Raw genomic sequence first — 19,274 nt, forward strand, 5'->3', positions numbered from 1 at the left:
AAAATCCAAAACCCACTGTGTCCAAGAAAACTCTGCCTTAGAGCCTTGACCTTGGTTCCTACACTTCAGCCATTTGACTGACTTTGGTCTGAGACTGGGAACTATCGGGGAAACAACATAAAAACCCAGTCCTCTTGACTATATTTGACTTTGTCTTTCAAGGGTTTTCACAGTCGAACACACAGTAGTCACTGGTAGAAAGTTCCTTCCTGGTGCTGAGATCTGGCTTGCAGACGGGATACTTAGCTCAGGTCCCATCCAGGCTGGGCCTGGGGTCTGAGCTGAAGCCCGCAGAGGCCTGAGCGTCAGACCTGTTTTCAGCAGCAGCACGTCCTTAAGCAAGTTCCCCCTGGCTCTCAGTTCTTGCCTGTGGGAAGGGGAGACCATGTCGCAGGGCACCTGGATGCCCAAGATCCTTACACCCTGAGGCCACTTCTGCTGCGTCAGCAGCTGCCGGCCCCACCCGCGCTGCCCCCAGGATCCCCCCTCACAGCTACAGAACAATCAGTACGAAGGCCACTGCTGCACCTTTCCTCCTCCAGGCTCCTCCTGGGCCCCAAATCCAGTCATCACCTTTCATTATAAGACACATTTATCCTATTTTCCGTCAGTCGTAACCTTTGATTCGTGAATGTTGCAATAAAACCACAAAAGGGTTTGTCTGGGGTGGATGGCGCCTACGTTGCTTTGATGTCGAGCCAAGCGGGCCACGGAAGGCGATGAGCCATGGGTCTCTCTAACCATCGGCCACAGGAGCCGCAACCATTAAGTTGTGAAGGGAAAAACCACGTTTGTTATTTCATTCTGTTCCGAGCAGAGCCAGCAAGGATTTTAAATTTTAGGTCAGTGATGACTGGGCCTCCCAGTTGCGGTGGTTGTCTCTGGGCCGGTGGTTATTTATCAGCAAGTCTGATTTAAGGGTACAGGGGCACCTGGCGGGCTCAGTCAGGAGAGCGTGTGATTCTTGATCTTCGGGGTTGTGAGTTTGAGTCCTACTGCTGGGTGTCGAGATGATTTGAAAAAAAAATACACCAGAGCGGGGAGAAGCGGAGGCGGACAGGTTTTGATGTGAAATACTTAGCTTCTCCACCCAAAGTTTATTTGTCTAGCAGTCAGGTTAACAAAAAAACAACGTTATTAAGATCTAAGGAACTTATGACTTAGGGAGAGAGGGAGTTCACCACAAAATGGCAAATACCCAAACCAGCAGCTACCTCGCACAGCTACTCCTGGGAAATCAGTCCAATACAGACTGGGTCCGCAGGCCAGGGTGAGGGGGATGCCCAAGGGCCCTGAGAAGGACCAAGGTCAAGTGGTGGAGCTTTCTCAGGCCTGATGCAAGGTTTCAAATTTAACACACTCACTACTGCTCAAACTGTAGGACTTTACTCAAGCTCTTTCGGCTGGGGCTTTTTAAGCCATGGACACTGTAGACCACAGAGCCCAGAGACAGTGTCCTAGCTGATGTGACAGTGGTCCAGTTGGCACTTGTCTTTGGTTAGCGTCAAGCCAACAGCAATAAGTACTTGATGACTTAGGGCTGGGGAGGAGTTAAATATACACCGTATTAGAACACCATTAGAACTGCCTTCACACCTGCAGTGAAAGCCTGTGCCAAGCACGGGGGCTACAAGACTGAGTTCACCCAGAAAGGCCAGATTCAGCCTTGTGCAGGCCCAGGGACCCAGCTGAGTTGTAAACTGGCACTTCAAACTGAACACAAGTAGCCAGATTAGCTGTAAACCCAATCCATCTCTTCAAAGCAGTGCTGTCCAGTAGAATTTTCCATGACAGAACTGAACTCTACAATGATGGAAGCTCCTACACTGGCTGTGTCCAATCTGTGTTCATGGCTTGCGGCTACCATCTTGAACAGGCTTGTTTCAGAGCAACACTGATTAATGATGTTTTCAGCATCGACTTGAGCAGACAATTTCAGTCTTCCTTTGAGTAGAATTCTTTGCGGTATCAGGCTCTTTGGGGATTCCATCCTTGGAAATCTCTCTTCGCTGGGTTTCTGTGATGTGATGGTCTCATGGCTCTCCTCCTACCTTTCTGTTCCTTCTTGGTCTCCCTCTTGGTTCTCCCCTCCTCTGCCTGCCTTTAATATTAGGATTTTCTAGAGCTCGGTTCTTAGTCCTCTTCTAGAGCTTGGTTCTTAGTCCTTTTCTATTTGGCACAAACCCTCTCTATGTAACATCTTGAGGCCTCACTCTGTACACACCGTTTGAAGCATTTTATGTGCACTGACTTGATTATCTCTACTTGCGTAAAATGTAGGTACTATTATCCATATTTTACAGGCGAGAAAACAGGAGGTTATCGAAGTCAAGTACCTTGGCCAAGGTCACAGTTAATCATGGTGAGGTTAAGCCTCAAACACAGATGACTGACTTGTAACCACATGCTTGATGATCGCCCTCCCGCTGATGCCTCTGACACTGTATCTGCACATTTCTCACTGCAGAGTTCCAACCGGGATATCTTGAAGGCATTTCAAATTCAATGTGACAAAAAACACAAGCTCTTTATTTTCCCACCTATGCTTGCTTCTCTTCCACTAGTCTCTGTTCTGGCAGGTACCATTCACCAGTCCAGAACCATCCACCTATCCTGGAGTCATCCTAACTGTCCCCCACTTCCCATCCCTCCCTGTGAATCCAACTGATGCCTCTCGAATTCATTAGCTCTTCTCCATCCTCAGTGACAGTGCCTTGATGTAGGCTTTTTTTTTTTTTTTTTAAAGATTTTATTTATTTGAGTGAGAGCGCACCAGCAGGGTGGTGGTGGGAGGGCAGAGGGAGAGAGCAAAGCAGACTCCTTATGGAGCAAGGAGCCCAAAGTGGGGCTTGGTCCTAGAACCCTGGGCATGACTTGAGCCAAAGGCAGATGTTTAACTGACTGAGCCACCCAAGAGCCCGTGATGTAGGCCTTGTAATTCCTTACTTGGACTTCTGCAGTAGTCTCCTAACTAGTCTTCTAGTTTATGTTCCTGTTTCCATCTAGTCCATCCACCATATTGCCAAGTTCCCCTTTAAAAATGCAAATCTGTCCACGTTATGAAAGACTGCTCACATGAAGCCTTTCCGGAGATGAACCCTGCCCTCTTGTTTCTCTACGTTCTTCACGTTGTAATCTATGCCGGCAACATCCAATAACCTGTCCTCTGTAACTAGGCTGTGGTTAGATCACGAGCCCCCGGACGTGCTAGTCCTTTTTATCCCAGATGCTCTTAGTTCTTTCTTCTCTAGCTAAATTCTTTGCTCTTCTGAGACTAAACCTTCTGCTTCCCTGGGAAGCCTCTCCTCACCTTCCCTTCCTTCTTTGGTGCCCTCTATGCCCTCTGAAACCTCCACGATAGCTCTTAGTACACCCCGCATTGACTTAGATATCTGTATCCCCCTACGTACTGGGGACCCCCTGAAAGCAGGGACTGGCCCTTATTCCGCCTTGAATCCTTGGCATCTGCTGTGTGCCTAGCACCCAGTGGGGCCGCTGAACCAAGAACAGGGATGCTTTTGGCCCTCCAGATTTTTATTTTCTTTCCCCCCCCACTGGCAATTTTTCCTTGATACAGTTCCAGTAACAGAAATGAACACGAGCATGACCTTGCACCTTACCTGATTGTGATGATCTGCCCGATGCCCAAGTCCAGGCCGTTCAACTGTGCGATGAACACGGCTGCCACTGCCTCATAGAGAGCAGTCCCGTCCATGTTGACCGTAGCTCCCACAGGCAGCACGAACCTGGTGATCCTCTTGTTCACCTGGTTCTTTTCCTCAGCACAGCGGAAAGTGACTGGCAGTGTGGCTGAACTGTGTGATAGAAAGAGAAAGGAACTTATGGTCCAGGAATGCCAGGGCTCAGTCCCCACCCTGGAGAGACACTTCTTCTTTTTTTTTTTTAAGATTTTATTTATTTATTTGACAGAGACCACGAGTAAGCAGAGAGGCAGGCAGAGAGAGGAGGAAGCAGGCTCCTGGCTGAGCAGAGAGCCCGATGCGGGGCTCGAACCCAGGACCCTGGGATCATGACCTGAGCCGAAGGCAGAGGCATCAACCCACTGAGCCACCCAGGCGCCCCTGGAGAGACACTTCTATGCCAAAAGCCAATCCCAGAGCCCCAAGCACGCTGGCACTTCCGGCAGGTCCAGGAAGGAGAATGTGCTGGGTCCGGGGCTGCTCCAAGTGACAGTGTAACCCATTCTGGGGCTGCAGGCTATTTCGCAAGGATGAGAGATACCCAGCAGGGAGCAGAAATGTTCAAGGACACAGGCAGAGAATCTAGAGGTCATTCCCCGAGTTAAAGGCAGCCAGAAAAGCACAAGCCGGGGAGGGGTCAGTTTCATCTGTGGTGGGGACAGCTCTCATCTGCAGCGGATGCGGATGAGAGCTGACAAGGCATGGCCCAGAGACTTCTCCCGGACACCCCTCCTCTGTTCACCTGGAAGAGATCATGAGAGCTGTCAGGAGAGCCTGAGCCATTCCCATGGCGAATCGGAAGGGGTTCTTCCGCACGACTATGAAGTAGATGAGTGGGAGAATGACAATGGAGTGGATCGCGAGCCTGTAAACAAGAAAGAGAAGCAGGGTTGTAGAGCGCACCACCTCCTCACAGTAATCCCTTTTTCCAAACAGCTTTTTTAAAATTCATGATGGATCACTGGATTTTCATAATGACCCAAGAGAAAATGAGAAGTAGGGCAAGGGCATAGGTCTCCATATATCCACCAATGAGTATGAGGAGACTCACTTAGCAAATGAAGTATCTTTTCAAAGTGGTGAAGCCAGTAGCTGAATCCACATTTTGGAGCTCACAGAACACGTATGTCACACCGCCAAGCCGTGTGTGTGCTATTCCTGCAATAGGTGCTAACGAGCTTTCACTTCCTTCTGCTGCTGAATTCTTCCCACTCTTCTAAGACTCAGCAAAAGGTCCCTCTCCTCCAGGAAGCCTTCCCTCACCTTCACAGATGGATCAGACCCGTTTCCTTGGTAACTCTGTGGCTTCACACTCATTGCTACCAAAAACCCTCATCCTACACCCAGCCCCCTGTTCCCTGCACCACACTGCTGTCCTGCTGGATGGTGCCCAGCCTCCCAAAGGGCCAGGAAGGAGCGAGTTCCTGCTTTCCTACAGGCATACCTCAGGACTGACCCCCTTTTCTTTGTTATTCCTGCCTTCCAAAACAACTCCTTGTTTCATGTAGGACTATACAGGTTATGTAAAACAGGGGGCTTAAAAAATGAGACCAATCCAGCCGGTGCCATGTAAGAGTTTACAGATCAGTTAGTCAAAGCTAAAATAAGAAGAAATGAGGCCACTGAAAATACAGATCCTGAAGGTCCGTCATGAGGGTCTTCTAGATAGCAGGCATGGCTAAGAACTATGAGAAATTTAGTTTTCTGTTAGAAACCCAGGTAGGACAAACAGAAACCAGCAGAAATGTGTCATAAAATGGCTCAGCATAATAAACATCAGCCAAATCACTGCCTGGACACAGGCTCTGGCCTCTAGAAGGGTGCAAAGCCCTGCTCCCATATCACTATGGCCCTGGGATTGGATGCTGTAGACACCCAGGCTGCTGCTTGTTGGCTGGAAGGGCTGTGTTTTTGGTAAACACAGATGGATTCCCCAGGGCACTTGCACTCCCAACAGGTGAGCTCACTGCCCAAGGTGGGTGTTTGGGAGCACTGACCTGCGGAAGTGTGGGTGATGTTTATTCATCCCCTTCGTTCATATTTCTTAGCATGTGTGACATATCCTGTCCCTGCCAGATATGGGGCACCATTCCTAAATTATCTCACCCTATCTCCCCTCAGGTAACCAATAATGGGCTGCAATGAATATGCAGACAACCTGCTGCCTCCCTGCTTTACCCACTTCTTCCCAGCCTGAAGACTTTCCCGGAATCCTCTCTGATACTCGGGTGGTGCAGGGAGCAGTAGCAGTGCCCAGCCCCACGAACGGGGTTGGAACCAACCAGCCACACACTCCTATGTGCTCAAGTATCATTGCATTCAGGCCCTGCCTGATTTCTTTCTTGGGACTGGAGTCCTTGTGAGCTATTCTTACGAGTTTGGTGAGTTTCCATCCTTGAAGAAGTGAATGCCAAGAGAGGATTCTAGTGGGTTTTGCTTGTTCCAATGAAGGGTTTTAACAACGAATAAAGGCAGCAATAAACCATGGTCCAGGCTGTTCTGCCAAGATCTGGCAATTAGCACAGTGTGATCCTCCCCCAGTACAGCTGCTAAAGGCCAGCCCCCCCACACCCCGCTCTCTTATCTCTGAACCCCATCTTCCTCGGCACATGGGAGAAGCCAATTATAACTGGAACACTGCTTCTCAGTAGTGATCCAGTGGCTCAAACACAGTTCCTGCTTCCTCTCCCGAGTCCGACATACCCACTCAGGACGGTGGCCATGTAAAGGCCCAGCTTGCGAAATATTTCCCAGTCTTCGACTTCTATGATCTTCCCAGCAATCAGGAACAAGATGCCAAGTGGCATATAGCTAGAACATAAGCACAGCAAAGACACTTCCGTCATCAGGTGTCTTCTCGAGGGGGGACTGCTGGGGAGGAAAGAAGCCAGGGCGTGTACCTCAGCTTGGTGCCTGCGCTCAGCTGGGAGGAGCACCGGGTCCACAGGGAGGCTAAGGTTTCAGCCTCCGGTCCTGGTGGACCACACTGGTGCCAGGATTTAGCGCCTGTGCATGCACTTTAAATTCTACTCACCCAAGCTACCTTAGATGAGTGAAGTTGGCAAGCATGTGTGGTTAAACAGCTGCCTATCCTGCACTGTGCTCCCGGGGCACGTACGTCCTGCCAATGGTCCCATCTGCAGATCTCATTTTTGCCTGACCCTCCCTAGATGGCACCACGGTCTCTCTAGCCTCAGTCATCTGGTCTCCCAGGCAGTCATATCAGCAACAGAGCGATGCCATTAGTCGTGGAAGTGCTCAGAACGACTCTGTTTGTGCAGCTCTCTTTGCGTGCCTTGTATTGGGTTAAGTGTTTGACATGCCTCATTTCCCCTAATGTACTTCTCCCCACCCGAGGGGCAGACTTTTATTATCCTTTTTTTACATAGGAAGAAGCTGAGGTTCAGTGGGAGTAAGTGGTTGAAATCGCTAGAGCCTTTGCGTCACTGTCGGTGTCTACACTTGAGAGTAAATAATGTCGGGTCAACTCAGTAGGACATAAATGGGGGCAGAGATCACCTCGCAAAGGTGGACTTGTTGGCACTTCCAGGGACAGGGCAGGGACTCAGGTGGTGCCGCTGGTGTGTTCTCATCCAAATGGCAGTTTCTTTTGGATGGAAACAAAATACAATTGCAAGTATTTTGAATATCACATCTGGGCCCAACGAGGAGAGCACTTTGGGTTTCGATGTGCCAGGAACCCCTTCAAGTCACTCTTTTAAGAGTTATTTCTTAGACAAAGGCCGGTTGGGAGCTGACCAGGGGCTTTGGGAGAACAGCAATGGCTGACACTCAGATTCTTATCGGTGAACTCATGCCTAAGTGATATGTCGAATTCCTGAACATTCCAGTGTCTCGGCATTCCACGTTCCTCCTTCCTAGGGGGAGGCCAGTGGAGAAGCGCAGGCCCCTCTATTCTAATTTTGAGGGGACAGCTGTAAGAAGAAGCAAGATGGCATTCACCAGCATCTGCTCACCACATGATGATCTGAACGATTTTCATGGTTGCGTCACTCAGAGCATTGAAGAAATCCACCAGAATCTGTCCTTTTTCTCCCATCTTGCCAATGACAAGTCCAAAGACAAGGCAGAAGACAATCAAGCCCAGGACATTTATGCCATCCGAATACATGCCTACGACTTTGTATTCCTTTGTTTTGTTCTGTGGATCAAAACCAAGAGAATATACTGATGCGTGATTCTAATTTTGTTGGAAGGCAGAGGCCCCGGAATGAGAAGATATGATAGCCAGACATAACAAACTAGTAATCTACCAGTCAGAGTCAACAATACTTGGGGAGAAAACAAACAACAACAAACCACCTACATGTGTATCGAGTTCATACTGTTCCCATCTTCTGCCACAGAAATATAGTGATTTTTTTTTTCACTTTCTCAAAAAACCCAAACTTGAAGATTTCTTTTGAAGTATTCTTATTCTGGGATGTCTTACGTTTTTAATAAGAACTTTAGAATCAAGGCACTTTTCAGGGGTTATTTTAACTACTAGCAACTTTGGAGTCTGCATGAAAAATATAGGACTTAAGAATGCAGGAAGCTCAAATTATTTGCCACGGTGAACATTTTTAGGATATCTATCTGATGGTGACATGCAGAAACCTTATTTACTGCCTCTAACTGGGTGGCCAACAGGACTTTAGAGATGTATTACCCAAACGGCTGCTACTGTGAACTGTTTCTTCCCCTTATCCTGGGTAAGAACAGCGAGAGAGATGCTGGGAAAAAACTTAACTCCGAGTGGGGCAGCATGAGATCTTCTGAGAGATTTCACAGGGAGATTGCATAATCGGAGCAGCACAAGTCAGCCTTATAAAGTATTATAAAGGGTTGATAAGCTCCTGGCGTGCCTGTCCTTTTTTACTTGTAACCTGATATGCTCAAACACGGATTTATTGAGCCATGAGAGTGTGCTAACTGCACCGGCTACAGGATAAGTCTTAGAAATACAGCTCGACAGATAAGATAACCGTAGGGAAAGCAGACCTGTGAGAGCAATACGGTGCGTCACGAACTGCATGCCAAGCCACAGCTTCAGGCATCAGGCAGAGATGGAATGGGGGGCCGTGGGGTCAGGGAGAGCGCAGCCTCGCCGGCAGACGGGCAGGAGATGGAAGCATTTTCCAGAAAAATGACGTAAGGAGAAGCAAAAGTCATCTTGCCCTGGGCCTGCCCTACCGTGCCTGGAGAGTTCCTACTCCTCCTTTATGGCCCCCAAACTAATTTAAGCCTCTGTGTTGAATGCCCCCGAGTAGCCTGCTCTTCCCGGTTGCAATGCTCATTGCGTAAGGGCAGAGGCCACACCTGTCTGCACCACTGGCCTCCCAGCGCCCAGGGGGTCTAGCTGGTGGGGGCTGTTCACAAAACTCTCGGTGGAATCACGTGCAAAGGTGGAAAGAAGGAGAAACCAAGGAGGTGGGTCTGGATGGGACAGAGGGCATCCGGGAGGGGACCTGGGGAGCCGGGGAGGCGCCTGGACGTGGAGGGCCACTGGGCCAGGCGGACGACTGAAGGATTCCGAAGGACGAAGCAGGAGCCCACCTCGCTCTATCTGATTTGCATTTCTAAGTCTCCCAAACACTTGTTCCTTAAATCTTCTCTTCCTGTGTGGAGGCCGAGACCTGTGTGGCAGAATCTACCACAGGACTAGGGAGGAACTACTTCATGCCCGTACGGTCCCTTCTCTACTGCTGAAACCCCAGCAGCTCTCAACACCCCAACCCTGACACCGTCAGGCCGGAGTGAGGCCTGTCTTCTGTCTGGCCCGTCATAGCCTTCTCGCCCTGAGAATCACACACAGCGTTGCAGCCGATGCATGGGGGGGGCGTCTCAAACAGTGAAATCATCATGAAAAAGCACAAAAATGTGAAAAAAAACATGGCATAAACACACCCCTAAAAGGACACTGGTTTGCAATAAGAGAGCTGAAACAAGAAGCCAGCACCTGGGGTGCCCGCTGGCTCAGTCAGTAGAGCAGGTGACTCTTGAGCTTAGGGTCATGAGTTCAAGCCCCACACTGGGCATGGAGCCTACTTAGAGAAAAAAGGAAGGTGGCAGACCTTGGCCTTGCTCGCCCTCAGCTGGGAGTGTGTGTGTTGGGTGACTGGAACTTCTCACCACTCCCTGTGTTTCTGCAAACAACGTGAGAGCTTCGTGTTGATTTTGGGGGTTACAGATACATTTTAGCGGGTAGAAGAATTCACAAGTAGTGACGACTGACTGTATTTCCATCTCCTGCCTGTTCGCAGCTCAGCCCCTGCCTGCTGGGGAAGGGGTGCGGGCGACGAGGTACCTTGGAAGTGGCAGTTGTCATGATGGCTGTGACAGGTGCGTCTGTCACGTTCGTCCCTGGCTCCCTGGGAGCATTCACTTCTTCACGCTTGGTTTTATACTGCAGGGTGGAGGGGGAGGAGAGAGACCACAGAAACAAACAAAATAAGCCTTTTTCAAGCATCTGAGCCTAAACCACAGGAATAGGTCACTTGGGCTAAACAAGTACCACGGGAGCCTTTTGCCCCTGTCGCCTCTCTGGGCTCCTGCAAGGCTCTGGAAGCGAAGGCGAGACCACGAGATCCAAACCCCGGTTCCCAGAGCCACCATTCAACGATGTCAGAACGTTCTCTTTTATAATAAGGGGCAAATTAACAGAGCGATAATGGGGAAGAAAGTATAGGTTTCATTTGCTTTAAGAGACATTCTGGGGTTCCTGCTACTCATTTTGTTTCTCTGTTTGCTCATTCATTATTCTTAATCTGGGAGAAACGCCTCATTACGTTGATGAGTGCAGTCACCGTGGCTTTAATACATGTCAAGAACTAGATGGTTGTTCCCAAATCAAAAACCCCTTTAGGGCCAGGCCACGAGGGACATTTCTGTTGAATTCCCTTGCTTCAGCTTTGGGGCGCTCTGCCGAGCTTCTGCAGGGAGGCTGAAGAAAGAGCTCATATACCCTCACGCCGGGCATCCGTGTCAGTCCTGCCAGGCTCCGCCAACCTTAAGAACCTTACAAATGACCACCTGAGGCTGAACCTTGAAATGGAGGTGGTTCTGTGCCTCATGGACGTTGGCAGGGAGCAAGCTCATGGCCACTTTTGTTGGTGTACACAGAGGGCTCTGTTGGCATAATTTATGTAAATGAATTCAGCATTTTGGGACAGACTCCGCTGTCTTCAAGTGCACAGATAAACCAGAGGGAAGGGCAGCCAGGAGACGGAGTGAGGAGACCGCGAAGCTTTCCTAGAGACAAAAATCAGGGCTTTGTTGCACGGCCACGGGGCGTGCCGGCAAGGGGCGCGTGAGGAGTAAGGAAAAGACGGGACAGCAGGCACCGAAGGCCCGTGCGTGTTAGATACTGCTCTCCTTCATGCGGGAGGAAGGAGAGGCGCCGGGGCCGTTTCTGCAGGGTGTTTAACCGGCAGACGATCCAAGCTTCCTTGCAAATACCACGGGGTTCTCCCAAAACAGGGAAAGGGAGCCTGGGTCCGTTGCGAGAGGGACTTCCCTGGGGCCTGGAAGACCAGAGGCACAGAGCAGAGAAGCCACCTGCGATGGCCCCGCCTGCATATTCCCAGGTTCGGTTCCTGCCATTTGGGGTGGGCGCATTCCAGCTCCTGGGTCACAGCAGGACATAAAAATCTCGAATGGGTCAAGTGAAGAGGGGCGCCGGTCTGGAGGCAAAAGCCATTAGGATTACCTGCTGAAAACAGGCTTGGACAAGATTCTCAGGGAACATATTCCTGTTGGAGACATGAAAAGCAGTGTCACATTAAGGCACAAGTGTTTTGTTTTCTGTTATTTGTTTCTGTCACACTCAATACATTGGTGAACACGAGGAGAAGACAGCATCCGTACCCTGGTATCTTTTCTGGCCTCTCCTTTGCAAATACTTCCTCCGATAAACAATCTGTCCCTCCCGCCGAGCTTCAACCCAGTCCAGAAAGCTCTCTCGAGCCACCGTCACTCTCCGGCCACCATCACCTGGCTGATGAGCGTACGTCTACGCGTGCTGTGCTCCGTGCCACACAGCACTGGCAGGCGGACGCTCACCGCCCAGGGACGTCTTTCATGTCCCACACCCTCCGCGCTCGCCGACGGGAGCGCAGGCTTCCCGAGTCCACTGCTTTTGCTCCCAACGTCTTTACGCCAACTGCGGACATCAGCGCAGTCAGTCACTGAATTACGAATGATGTGGATGGATGCAACAGGACTAGGAAACAGAAGGTGTGGTTTTTATCAACTCTAAACTCCACGCCTGGAAACTCGGCCAAAGCACGGGATTAAGCTTTCTGTGGTTATATTAGGTTTGGGAGGGCCACTGAAATGGAAAGAAAAACCGGCACGCAGCTTTGTTAGCCGTTTCTAACGGCTTTGTTGCTCTCCTTCACGGAAACTGAGCTTGGAAACTGTACATGATGCCTTTGTAAGGACAGCAGGTGGGAGAGAAATGATACCAAATGATAATCACCCGACACACTCGAAGGAAAGACCTTGGCCTCATGTCAGAGGTCGGCAAATAAATGCCATTTAAATTATAGGTGTCAACAAAGTATCTCAGGCATAGCTGTGTCTTTTTTTTTTGCTTTAACTGATATCTTAAAATTAACTAACCAATTTCCAGCCCTGATTGCTTCTGATAAAAGGGTTTCTCCTGTATAATTAAAAAGTGTATTTCTTCACGTGTCCTTTAGAACGGATCAATCCCCCGCTCAGCCCAGCATCTTAATGCAACAAGTATATACTTTCTGCAGCTCTGTCCATCCTGAATCCAGACAGAGGGGCCTGTTCCTCTCAACTGCTCTTGGACCCACAGTCTGGCAAGCAGGCCCAGATATGTAATTTTGGGGCACAGGGCTCACTGAACAAACACAATGATTCAAGAAATATCAGAAATTTCAAACCAGCGGGAACAGAGCCTCAGAGCACGCGTGGGTCCCAGTGAGGGCAGCATCAGAGGCGGCAGGGCCACGGGGCGGCCTGGCTGGAAGGACACGCACCTGATCAGATCCAACATGGCGTCCACCGTGCTGACTTCGGGGCTGCTGCCTGTCCTGTCAATCTCGTCTACTTTCTGGGACACGCCAGGCTTGATGCTCACCACCAGCACGATGCCTGTGGCCAAGGAGAGTATCACCGAGCATTTATAACCTTCCAGAACACCTGCCCCTGACCCCCAACAGTGCCTCCTTCTTAGAACCAGGGGGCATGGTGGAAGCAGGCAACACTGGAAGGAGACTCTGAGGTCCAGCCAAGATGCTGAACCCCATCCGGGGCCTCCGCAGCGGCCTTAATTACTCTTCCATTTAAATGAAGCAGAAGAAATTCCACCTCTGCCCCCTCACTTTTTAAATGAAGAGATGCATTCCAGAATTGCTTCTGGAAACACCTGAGAATTTTCTATTTTCTTTAGCTTAGGAGGTCAGCCTAGGCAGCGGTTAGGTGAGGGTGATGTCCAGCTCAGGGCACCCCTTCAATATTTTTATGTAATTTTTGCCCACACATGCTAGTTATTTTCCTGAGGTGCCTACAGAACATGCCTTATCTTCCTTCTATATCCCAAGCCTCTCAAAATCTGGAAAGCTGCTGTCTACTCCAATAAATGTTCAGGGTTAGGGAAAGTCGCATTTCCTGTGACTCTGGGGGGGATGGAGTGAGGGCAAATACAGGGAGAGAGAGGGTTCTTGCCGTAAGGAACTGTCTAAACAGGGAGTATCTGAGAGCGCCATTTTGGCCCCTGGAGGTAATGGGTTCCTGTCCTTGGAGGTGTCCAAAGGTGGGAGGCTGGAGAGCAGATCACGGCATGGGAAACTGCTTGACTGGAGGGGGTGCCAGTCCATGGAGCAGGACGTCAGGATGCCGAGCAGGTCAGTTTTGCCAGGGAGGGGGGTCCGTGGGCGAGTCCAAGGACCATGGTGCATGTGGTTCCTTCTTCCCTCTCAGGGTTGCTGGAGAGACATGCACCGGCTTTCCCCCTCATGTCTCCCTGCCTCAGGAACCTCATGAGGAGAGGTGGCTTTGGTTTAAGGCAAGGTTCGGGCCCTCCCAGATGCCCTGCCTCACACGACTCCAACCTCACCATGTCCTAAAAGTCCATTAAAGCAGAGCACCGGGGTCACGCCGGCCGCAGCATCTGTGTACGCTCCAGCCTCTCTTCCCACTCGGGCGGCCTTCAAAACGTTCGGTCACGAAGGACGGCCCACACTTTCTTCACAAAAGAATGCCAAAGGCACAAGAGCAGCGATATTCCCTTACTAGAACTTTCTCCCTTTGTGAAGTGGAATTTCTACTCTGAGTACCACGTGAAATCCGAAACGCCCTGCAATGGCATCGTTTTGGAAATATTTCACAATTACCCTCAACTCCACTACTGCGGATGAATCACTCCGTTTACAGATTATATAAGCTCTTGGCTTCACCTCCTTCCACCCAGTGAACCTGGTAAGGCACAGGACTGTCACCCAGGAACGTGTCAGTCCTGTATTTTCTTTATAGAAAAGGTGCTGGGTAGACTTGAAGCCCAAAGGCTTCATGGTGGTTTGACAAAACTGCTTTTTGAATTAAAAAAAAACATTAAAAAAATCCCAGATACTTTTCAAGGACGAGTCACACCATTAGACAGAGGAAGAAGGAATCCGAAATAGATTTTACCTAGAATTACAGCGATGATGGTGGTACAGAAGTAATAGACGACGGCGCGCAGGCCGATTTTCCCGGACACGCTGGAATCCAGTGCAGCTACCCCTGCGGGAGTGGGCGGGGGGAGGGGAGAGGTCAAGTTACATTAGTTTTTTAAAAACGCCATTTCCAGCACTGGAGGTCGTTCAACCCGCAGGCCGTGAGACAAAGCGCGAGAGCTGTCCTCTGCTCCTGCCAGGCCTCTCTCACATGCGTCTGGATAAGACGCAACGGGCAAAGGAAACCTTCAAAAGGCCCATGGGGAACGGAGACGGAGGGCAGGAGGGAGGCTCCCCTGCCCCGCTCGGCCCGCTGCCTGGTCAGAGACAGGGGCCCTCCCCTCCCGCACCTGCTCGAAGAACTTCATCAAACTTTGTATGTCCCATCACCCCACAGCCGTCAGGATAAACCCCTTCTGGAATTCAGGGTCCAGCAAATTTGATCTTGGAGCGCGGAGACTGTTCTGTCCTCACATAATGAATTTCATAAAACTCGTGACTGTTTGTCCTTCTGCCTTTCTCCGTCAGGAAGCTCAGAATCAACCAAAAAGATAACTTTTGTGTGTGGTTATGAAGGCAATAGATGTTCATGATAATACTCTGAAAGAAGGAAAATGAAAACCAATCTGTCTCATCACCCATAGGTGACATGCTGGGGAACTTCCTGCCGGTATTTTTTTCTTGATTTTTTTTGTTTTTTGTTTTTGTTGTTGTTTTTGGTAAACATAGCTAATTCTATAGTTTTTTTTTTTTTTTAAGATTTTATTTATTTATTTGACAGGGAGATCACAAGTAGGTAGAGAGGCAGGCAGAGAGAGAGGGGGAAGCAGGCTCCCTACTGAGCAGAAAGCCTGATGCGGGGCTCGATCCCAGGACCCCGAGATCATGACCCGAGCCGAACGCAGAGGCTCAACCACTGAGCCACCAAGGAGTCCAGTTCTATCGTTTTAAATTCTCTCTTATTCATACGGTATTCCAAGAATTTTCTTGTAAATTGCCTCTGAGGGTAAGTTTAGTAGCTACATAATCTTGTCATGTGACCGAACCATAATGTAGTTAATAATCCACTTACTACCGGAGCTTTGGAGAGTCTCAGAGCCAACCTCCATAGTCAATCCCCGCAATTTCATTATTTATCCTGGCTAGCACATTTTCTTCTTTGTGTGATTTTTAAATTGCTTCTACGTTAACAACCTTATCATGTATGGCTCTGTGAGACAACTTAAAATATCCATTTTCCAGAGGTAGGATATAAACAGAGATTTCCAATTTAAGAGACTTCTGGGCACAGGGTTAGCTGCAGACTCAAATGGCCTTTGGTGGCCTATCAAATGACCGACGTCGCCTGGGACCGGAAGGGTTATCCAGAGTGCCGAGAAGACTTGTAGAGGTGGGAGGGAACATCCTTTCTTGCTAGAAACCCTTGACCTCCAGGAAAGATGCTTCTCTAAAGTGAGCCAAAGGATGTCGCTCCTCGGACAAGACGGGGAAGTGAAGAAGCAGCCAAACACCTTTCAGCAAGCTGTCATTTGAAGGTTTCAGGCAAGGTAGGGACCTTGCCCGATTTCCAAAATGAGAACCAACTGAGTCAAATGATCATCACAGAAAGTCACTGCATCTTCCACCCGCGTGAGAGGTCCCATAGCCGTGAGCAAAGCCTGATGTGCAGGGCAGTCCCAAGGAAAGGCCATAAACCTGTCAGCTACCAGCACGCAAGGAATATACAAGGAAGCTTGTATGTTCTCTCCTGACACTATAAAAGGTCCCTTTTTAAAAGCGACTGGGGGGTTATGCTTCTCACATATAATTGTACATATTCTGTAAGGAAGCTATCGTCATCATCACGATGAGATGACAGGAGAAATCATCTCTCCCTGTGAATGTGCAGTTCCTCCCAGCTGGGGACTGTGCCTCTGGAGGCTACTATTTTGAGAGAAGGGACTCTGGCCTCCTTGGTGACCACCTCAGGATGTTGTAAGGGCCCGTTTGCCAAGCCGGGGACAAGAGTGTGCCATCGCCATCTGATGGGCCTACTGTCCCAGGCACAGCCTAGAGGAACTCCGATGATGATTCCATTGTCTCTCTCTGGGGAAAATGCACCTGGGTGTGGTGAGAAGGCTGTCTTCTCCTCATGGGGGGACAATTAAAAATCATGACTTGGGCAAGAAACAACAACAATGATAACAACAAAAAAACCAAGAGACATTGAAGGCCCCAACTCAGAAACGAAGGAACTATCTCATATTCCACTTCAGTCTCTCAAAAAAAGAGCAGACGGGTTCCTGGGTGGCTCAATCGGTTGAGCGTCTGCTCAGGTCATGCTCTCAGGTCTGAGCCCCGAGGCGGGCTCCTGGCTCGGTGGGGAGTCTGCTTCTCCCTCTGCAGACTCCTCTGCTTGCACTGTCTCGTTCGCTCTCTCTCCCTCTCAGATAAATAAATAAAATCTAAAAAGAAAAAAAAAAAGAGCAAACAATAATACAAATATGTAAATTTGCTAACTTTAAATGTGAATGGAAAATGTGCTCTAATATCCTATTTTAGAGCTCTGGGCATTATCTTCATAAACAGTCAAAATAACTATTTATATCAATAAGGTGATTTAAAAAAAAAAAAGGAAAATCACCAATTTAACAAAACTCCAGGTCACCTGTATCAGCCGGTTCACGTAATCCTCTCTTGGACCAGGACGTAATCCTGGTCCAAGAGAGGATTTGTTTTCGGATGGACCATCCTTGGGCAGAGGGCTCATTTCAGCGGCTCTCAACCCCTAGGGGGCTGACGAGTGCCAGGTTCTTGGGTACATGCAGAGCTGTTCTTGGGTCCATGTTTTGCACCCTCTAGGGGGTTTTCTCCAGCAGGGAAACAAATTAAATCTATGTAGGTAATTGTTTTGTATCCAGCATATATTAATATGTCTTAATTTGTTTTAATGATCTGGCCATGGGCTGGTGCCCCTACTTCTATTCCAGGACCCAGCTGGTAACGAAAGGTTTTGTAATAATGAGATTCTGGGTAGAAAAACTGGAAGCAAATTCATCCCCCAAAGCAGCCAGCCAGCTCCTCTCTGCTGGAGTACAGCACCTGTCTTGTATGACTTTCGAGAGGGCTTTCTCATTCCTCAAATCTACTTCCGTCCTCACTTCTGGGTAGATCAGAAATTTGTTCAAACCAACCACCGTCCTCTACATTCGACCGCTAGAGTTTCCCTTCTACCCCTCCAGTCATCCCCGATCGGGGGCAGAGCTCGCCCCCACGTCCGGGTCCTTGGATTCATAACATGGTGTTGAGGAGAGAGGTGGTGACCACCGGCGCAGAGGCTGGGAACAGAAGCAAGAAAACAGCCTCATCTTTGAAAACCTCCATAAGTAACAGGAACATGACTGAATTTCATGTGAAGATAAAATGTCCGTCCGGAAGCCCTACACCCCCTACCTGCCAATCACAGCAAACATGCTGACGATAATTATAATAAAAATGATGATGAACTACACACTGTGTAGCGGGTGATGATGGCCGGTGAAGGGGGTCGCCTTCTTTCACACTCCATACCAGGCTGAGGCTGGGATCCCAATCCAGAGTCGACCCCAAAGGCCAAATACTTAACCACTGTGTCCAGCTGGCTCTAGTCATGTGCTACGAAATTGCAGACCATCACTGCCTCATGCAACTTCTGGGGTGATGCAAATGCTATTCCTGCGGTCTGATGACGTAGCCAGAAGGTACGGGCAGCCAACGAGCGCTTGAAATGTGGCTGGTGTGACTGGGAGTTTTTGCTTGCCTAACACTCATGAATGTCACACGTGGGTAACGGTGGCCACGCCGGACAGCGCCACCTCTAGATGCACAGCTGCTGAGGAGATTAGAAACAGTACCTACAACACACCTAGTACAGGGCCTAGACCTTAATTGTACCGGCAAGTAGCCCCCGTTATTCCTGCATAAAATAGTCACCGGAAGGCACTAGCAAGTATTAGTTCATTCATTCCCTCTCTTTTTTATTTTTTCCAGAATCCTTCTGTATTCCTTCATCACACCGGCACTAAAGAGATGCTTTAAGAGCATCCATCAGCTCATTTCACATTCTGGTATGACCTCCAACGGCACGGGTGACAAACTAGCGAATCCTCATCCTGGCTGAAGAGACCTGCAACCGCCCCCCCCAACCCCCAGCCTGTGACAGCTTCCAGCTTGGTTGTCCCCCAGCCCTCGGCCCGGAGCAGACCCAGCTCCCTCCCACTTTTCAGGGACTCCTTTCTCTGCCAACTGCCTTCCCTCTGCTCTTGGCTTGTCTACGTTCAAGTCTCTTCCTGGGGCTCCTTCTCTGAGTCACCAGGCTGAACCAGGCTCCTCTGTTTTCCTCACCTGGCACCCTGCTCATACCACATTTCACAAGTTGCATCAATGGGCTCATCATTTACCAGCTGTCTTTCACACTAGACTGTAGTGAGCAGCACGGAGGCCAGGAGGCCCAGAAGTCTGCATGGTCACCCATGCACACCTAGTGTCAGCATGGAGGAGGAGGCTGACTTACGTGTGGCGGTAGAACGAGTCACCTAGTTAGAGTTCCCTGCTGCAGGCCCCTCCCTCAGTCTCTGCTCCCTGGACGGCAGAATGTTCTAGAACAGAACTGGAGACTCTGCACCAGTCCCAGGTGCTGCTCTTATGATCTGTGTGATCTTGAACAGTCCTTGGAACTGGCCTCATCTCTGAGGATGGAGATAAGGTTTCCCCTATCTTACGACTTCCTTGGGTTGCTAAGAGGGTTAAAGGAACAAGTTCATTCCGCAGCGAAAACAAGGCTGGATACCTCACCTCGCAATTCCAGAGCACAGGCACGTCTCTGCTGCCTGATTAATACCCCTGGGATGTAACAGGGAGAGAGAGG

General features: G+C 49.6%; 1 protein-coding gene across 1 annotated transcript in view; it reads right to left on the bottom strand.

Moving 5' to 3' along the window:
- Window positions 1-19,274, bottom strand: part of SLC1A1 (solute carrier family 1 member 1) — a 70,479-nt gene that overhangs the window by 6,661 nt on the left and 44,544 nt on the right. Inside the window, exons 3-10 of the mRNA XM_082694418.1 lie at window positions 14,364-14,456; window positions 12,713-12,827; window positions 11,413-11,455; window positions 10,012-10,110; window positions 7,679-7,863; window positions 6,405-6,512; window positions 4,444-4,566; window positions 3,621-3,815 (exon numbers count right to left, since the gene is read on the bottom strand). Coding sequence (XP_082550544.1) covers window positions 3,621-3,815; window positions 4,444-4,566; window positions 6,405-6,512; window positions 7,679-7,863; window positions 10,012-10,110; window positions 11,413-11,455; window positions 12,713-12,827; window positions 14,364-14,456 — 961 coding nt within the window. The remainder of the gene's footprint in view (window positions 1-3,620; window positions 3,816-4,443; window positions 4,567-6,404; window positions 6,513-7,678; window positions 7,864-10,011; window positions 10,111-11,412; window positions 11,456-12,712; window positions 12,828-14,363; window positions 14,457-19,274) is intronic.

This window comes from Mustela nivalis (assembly GCF_964662115.1).
Source record: "Mustela nivalis genome assembly, chromosome: 13".
Lineage (NCBI taxonomy): Eukaryota > Metazoa > Chordata > Mammalia > Carnivora > Mustelidae > Mustela > Mustela nivalis.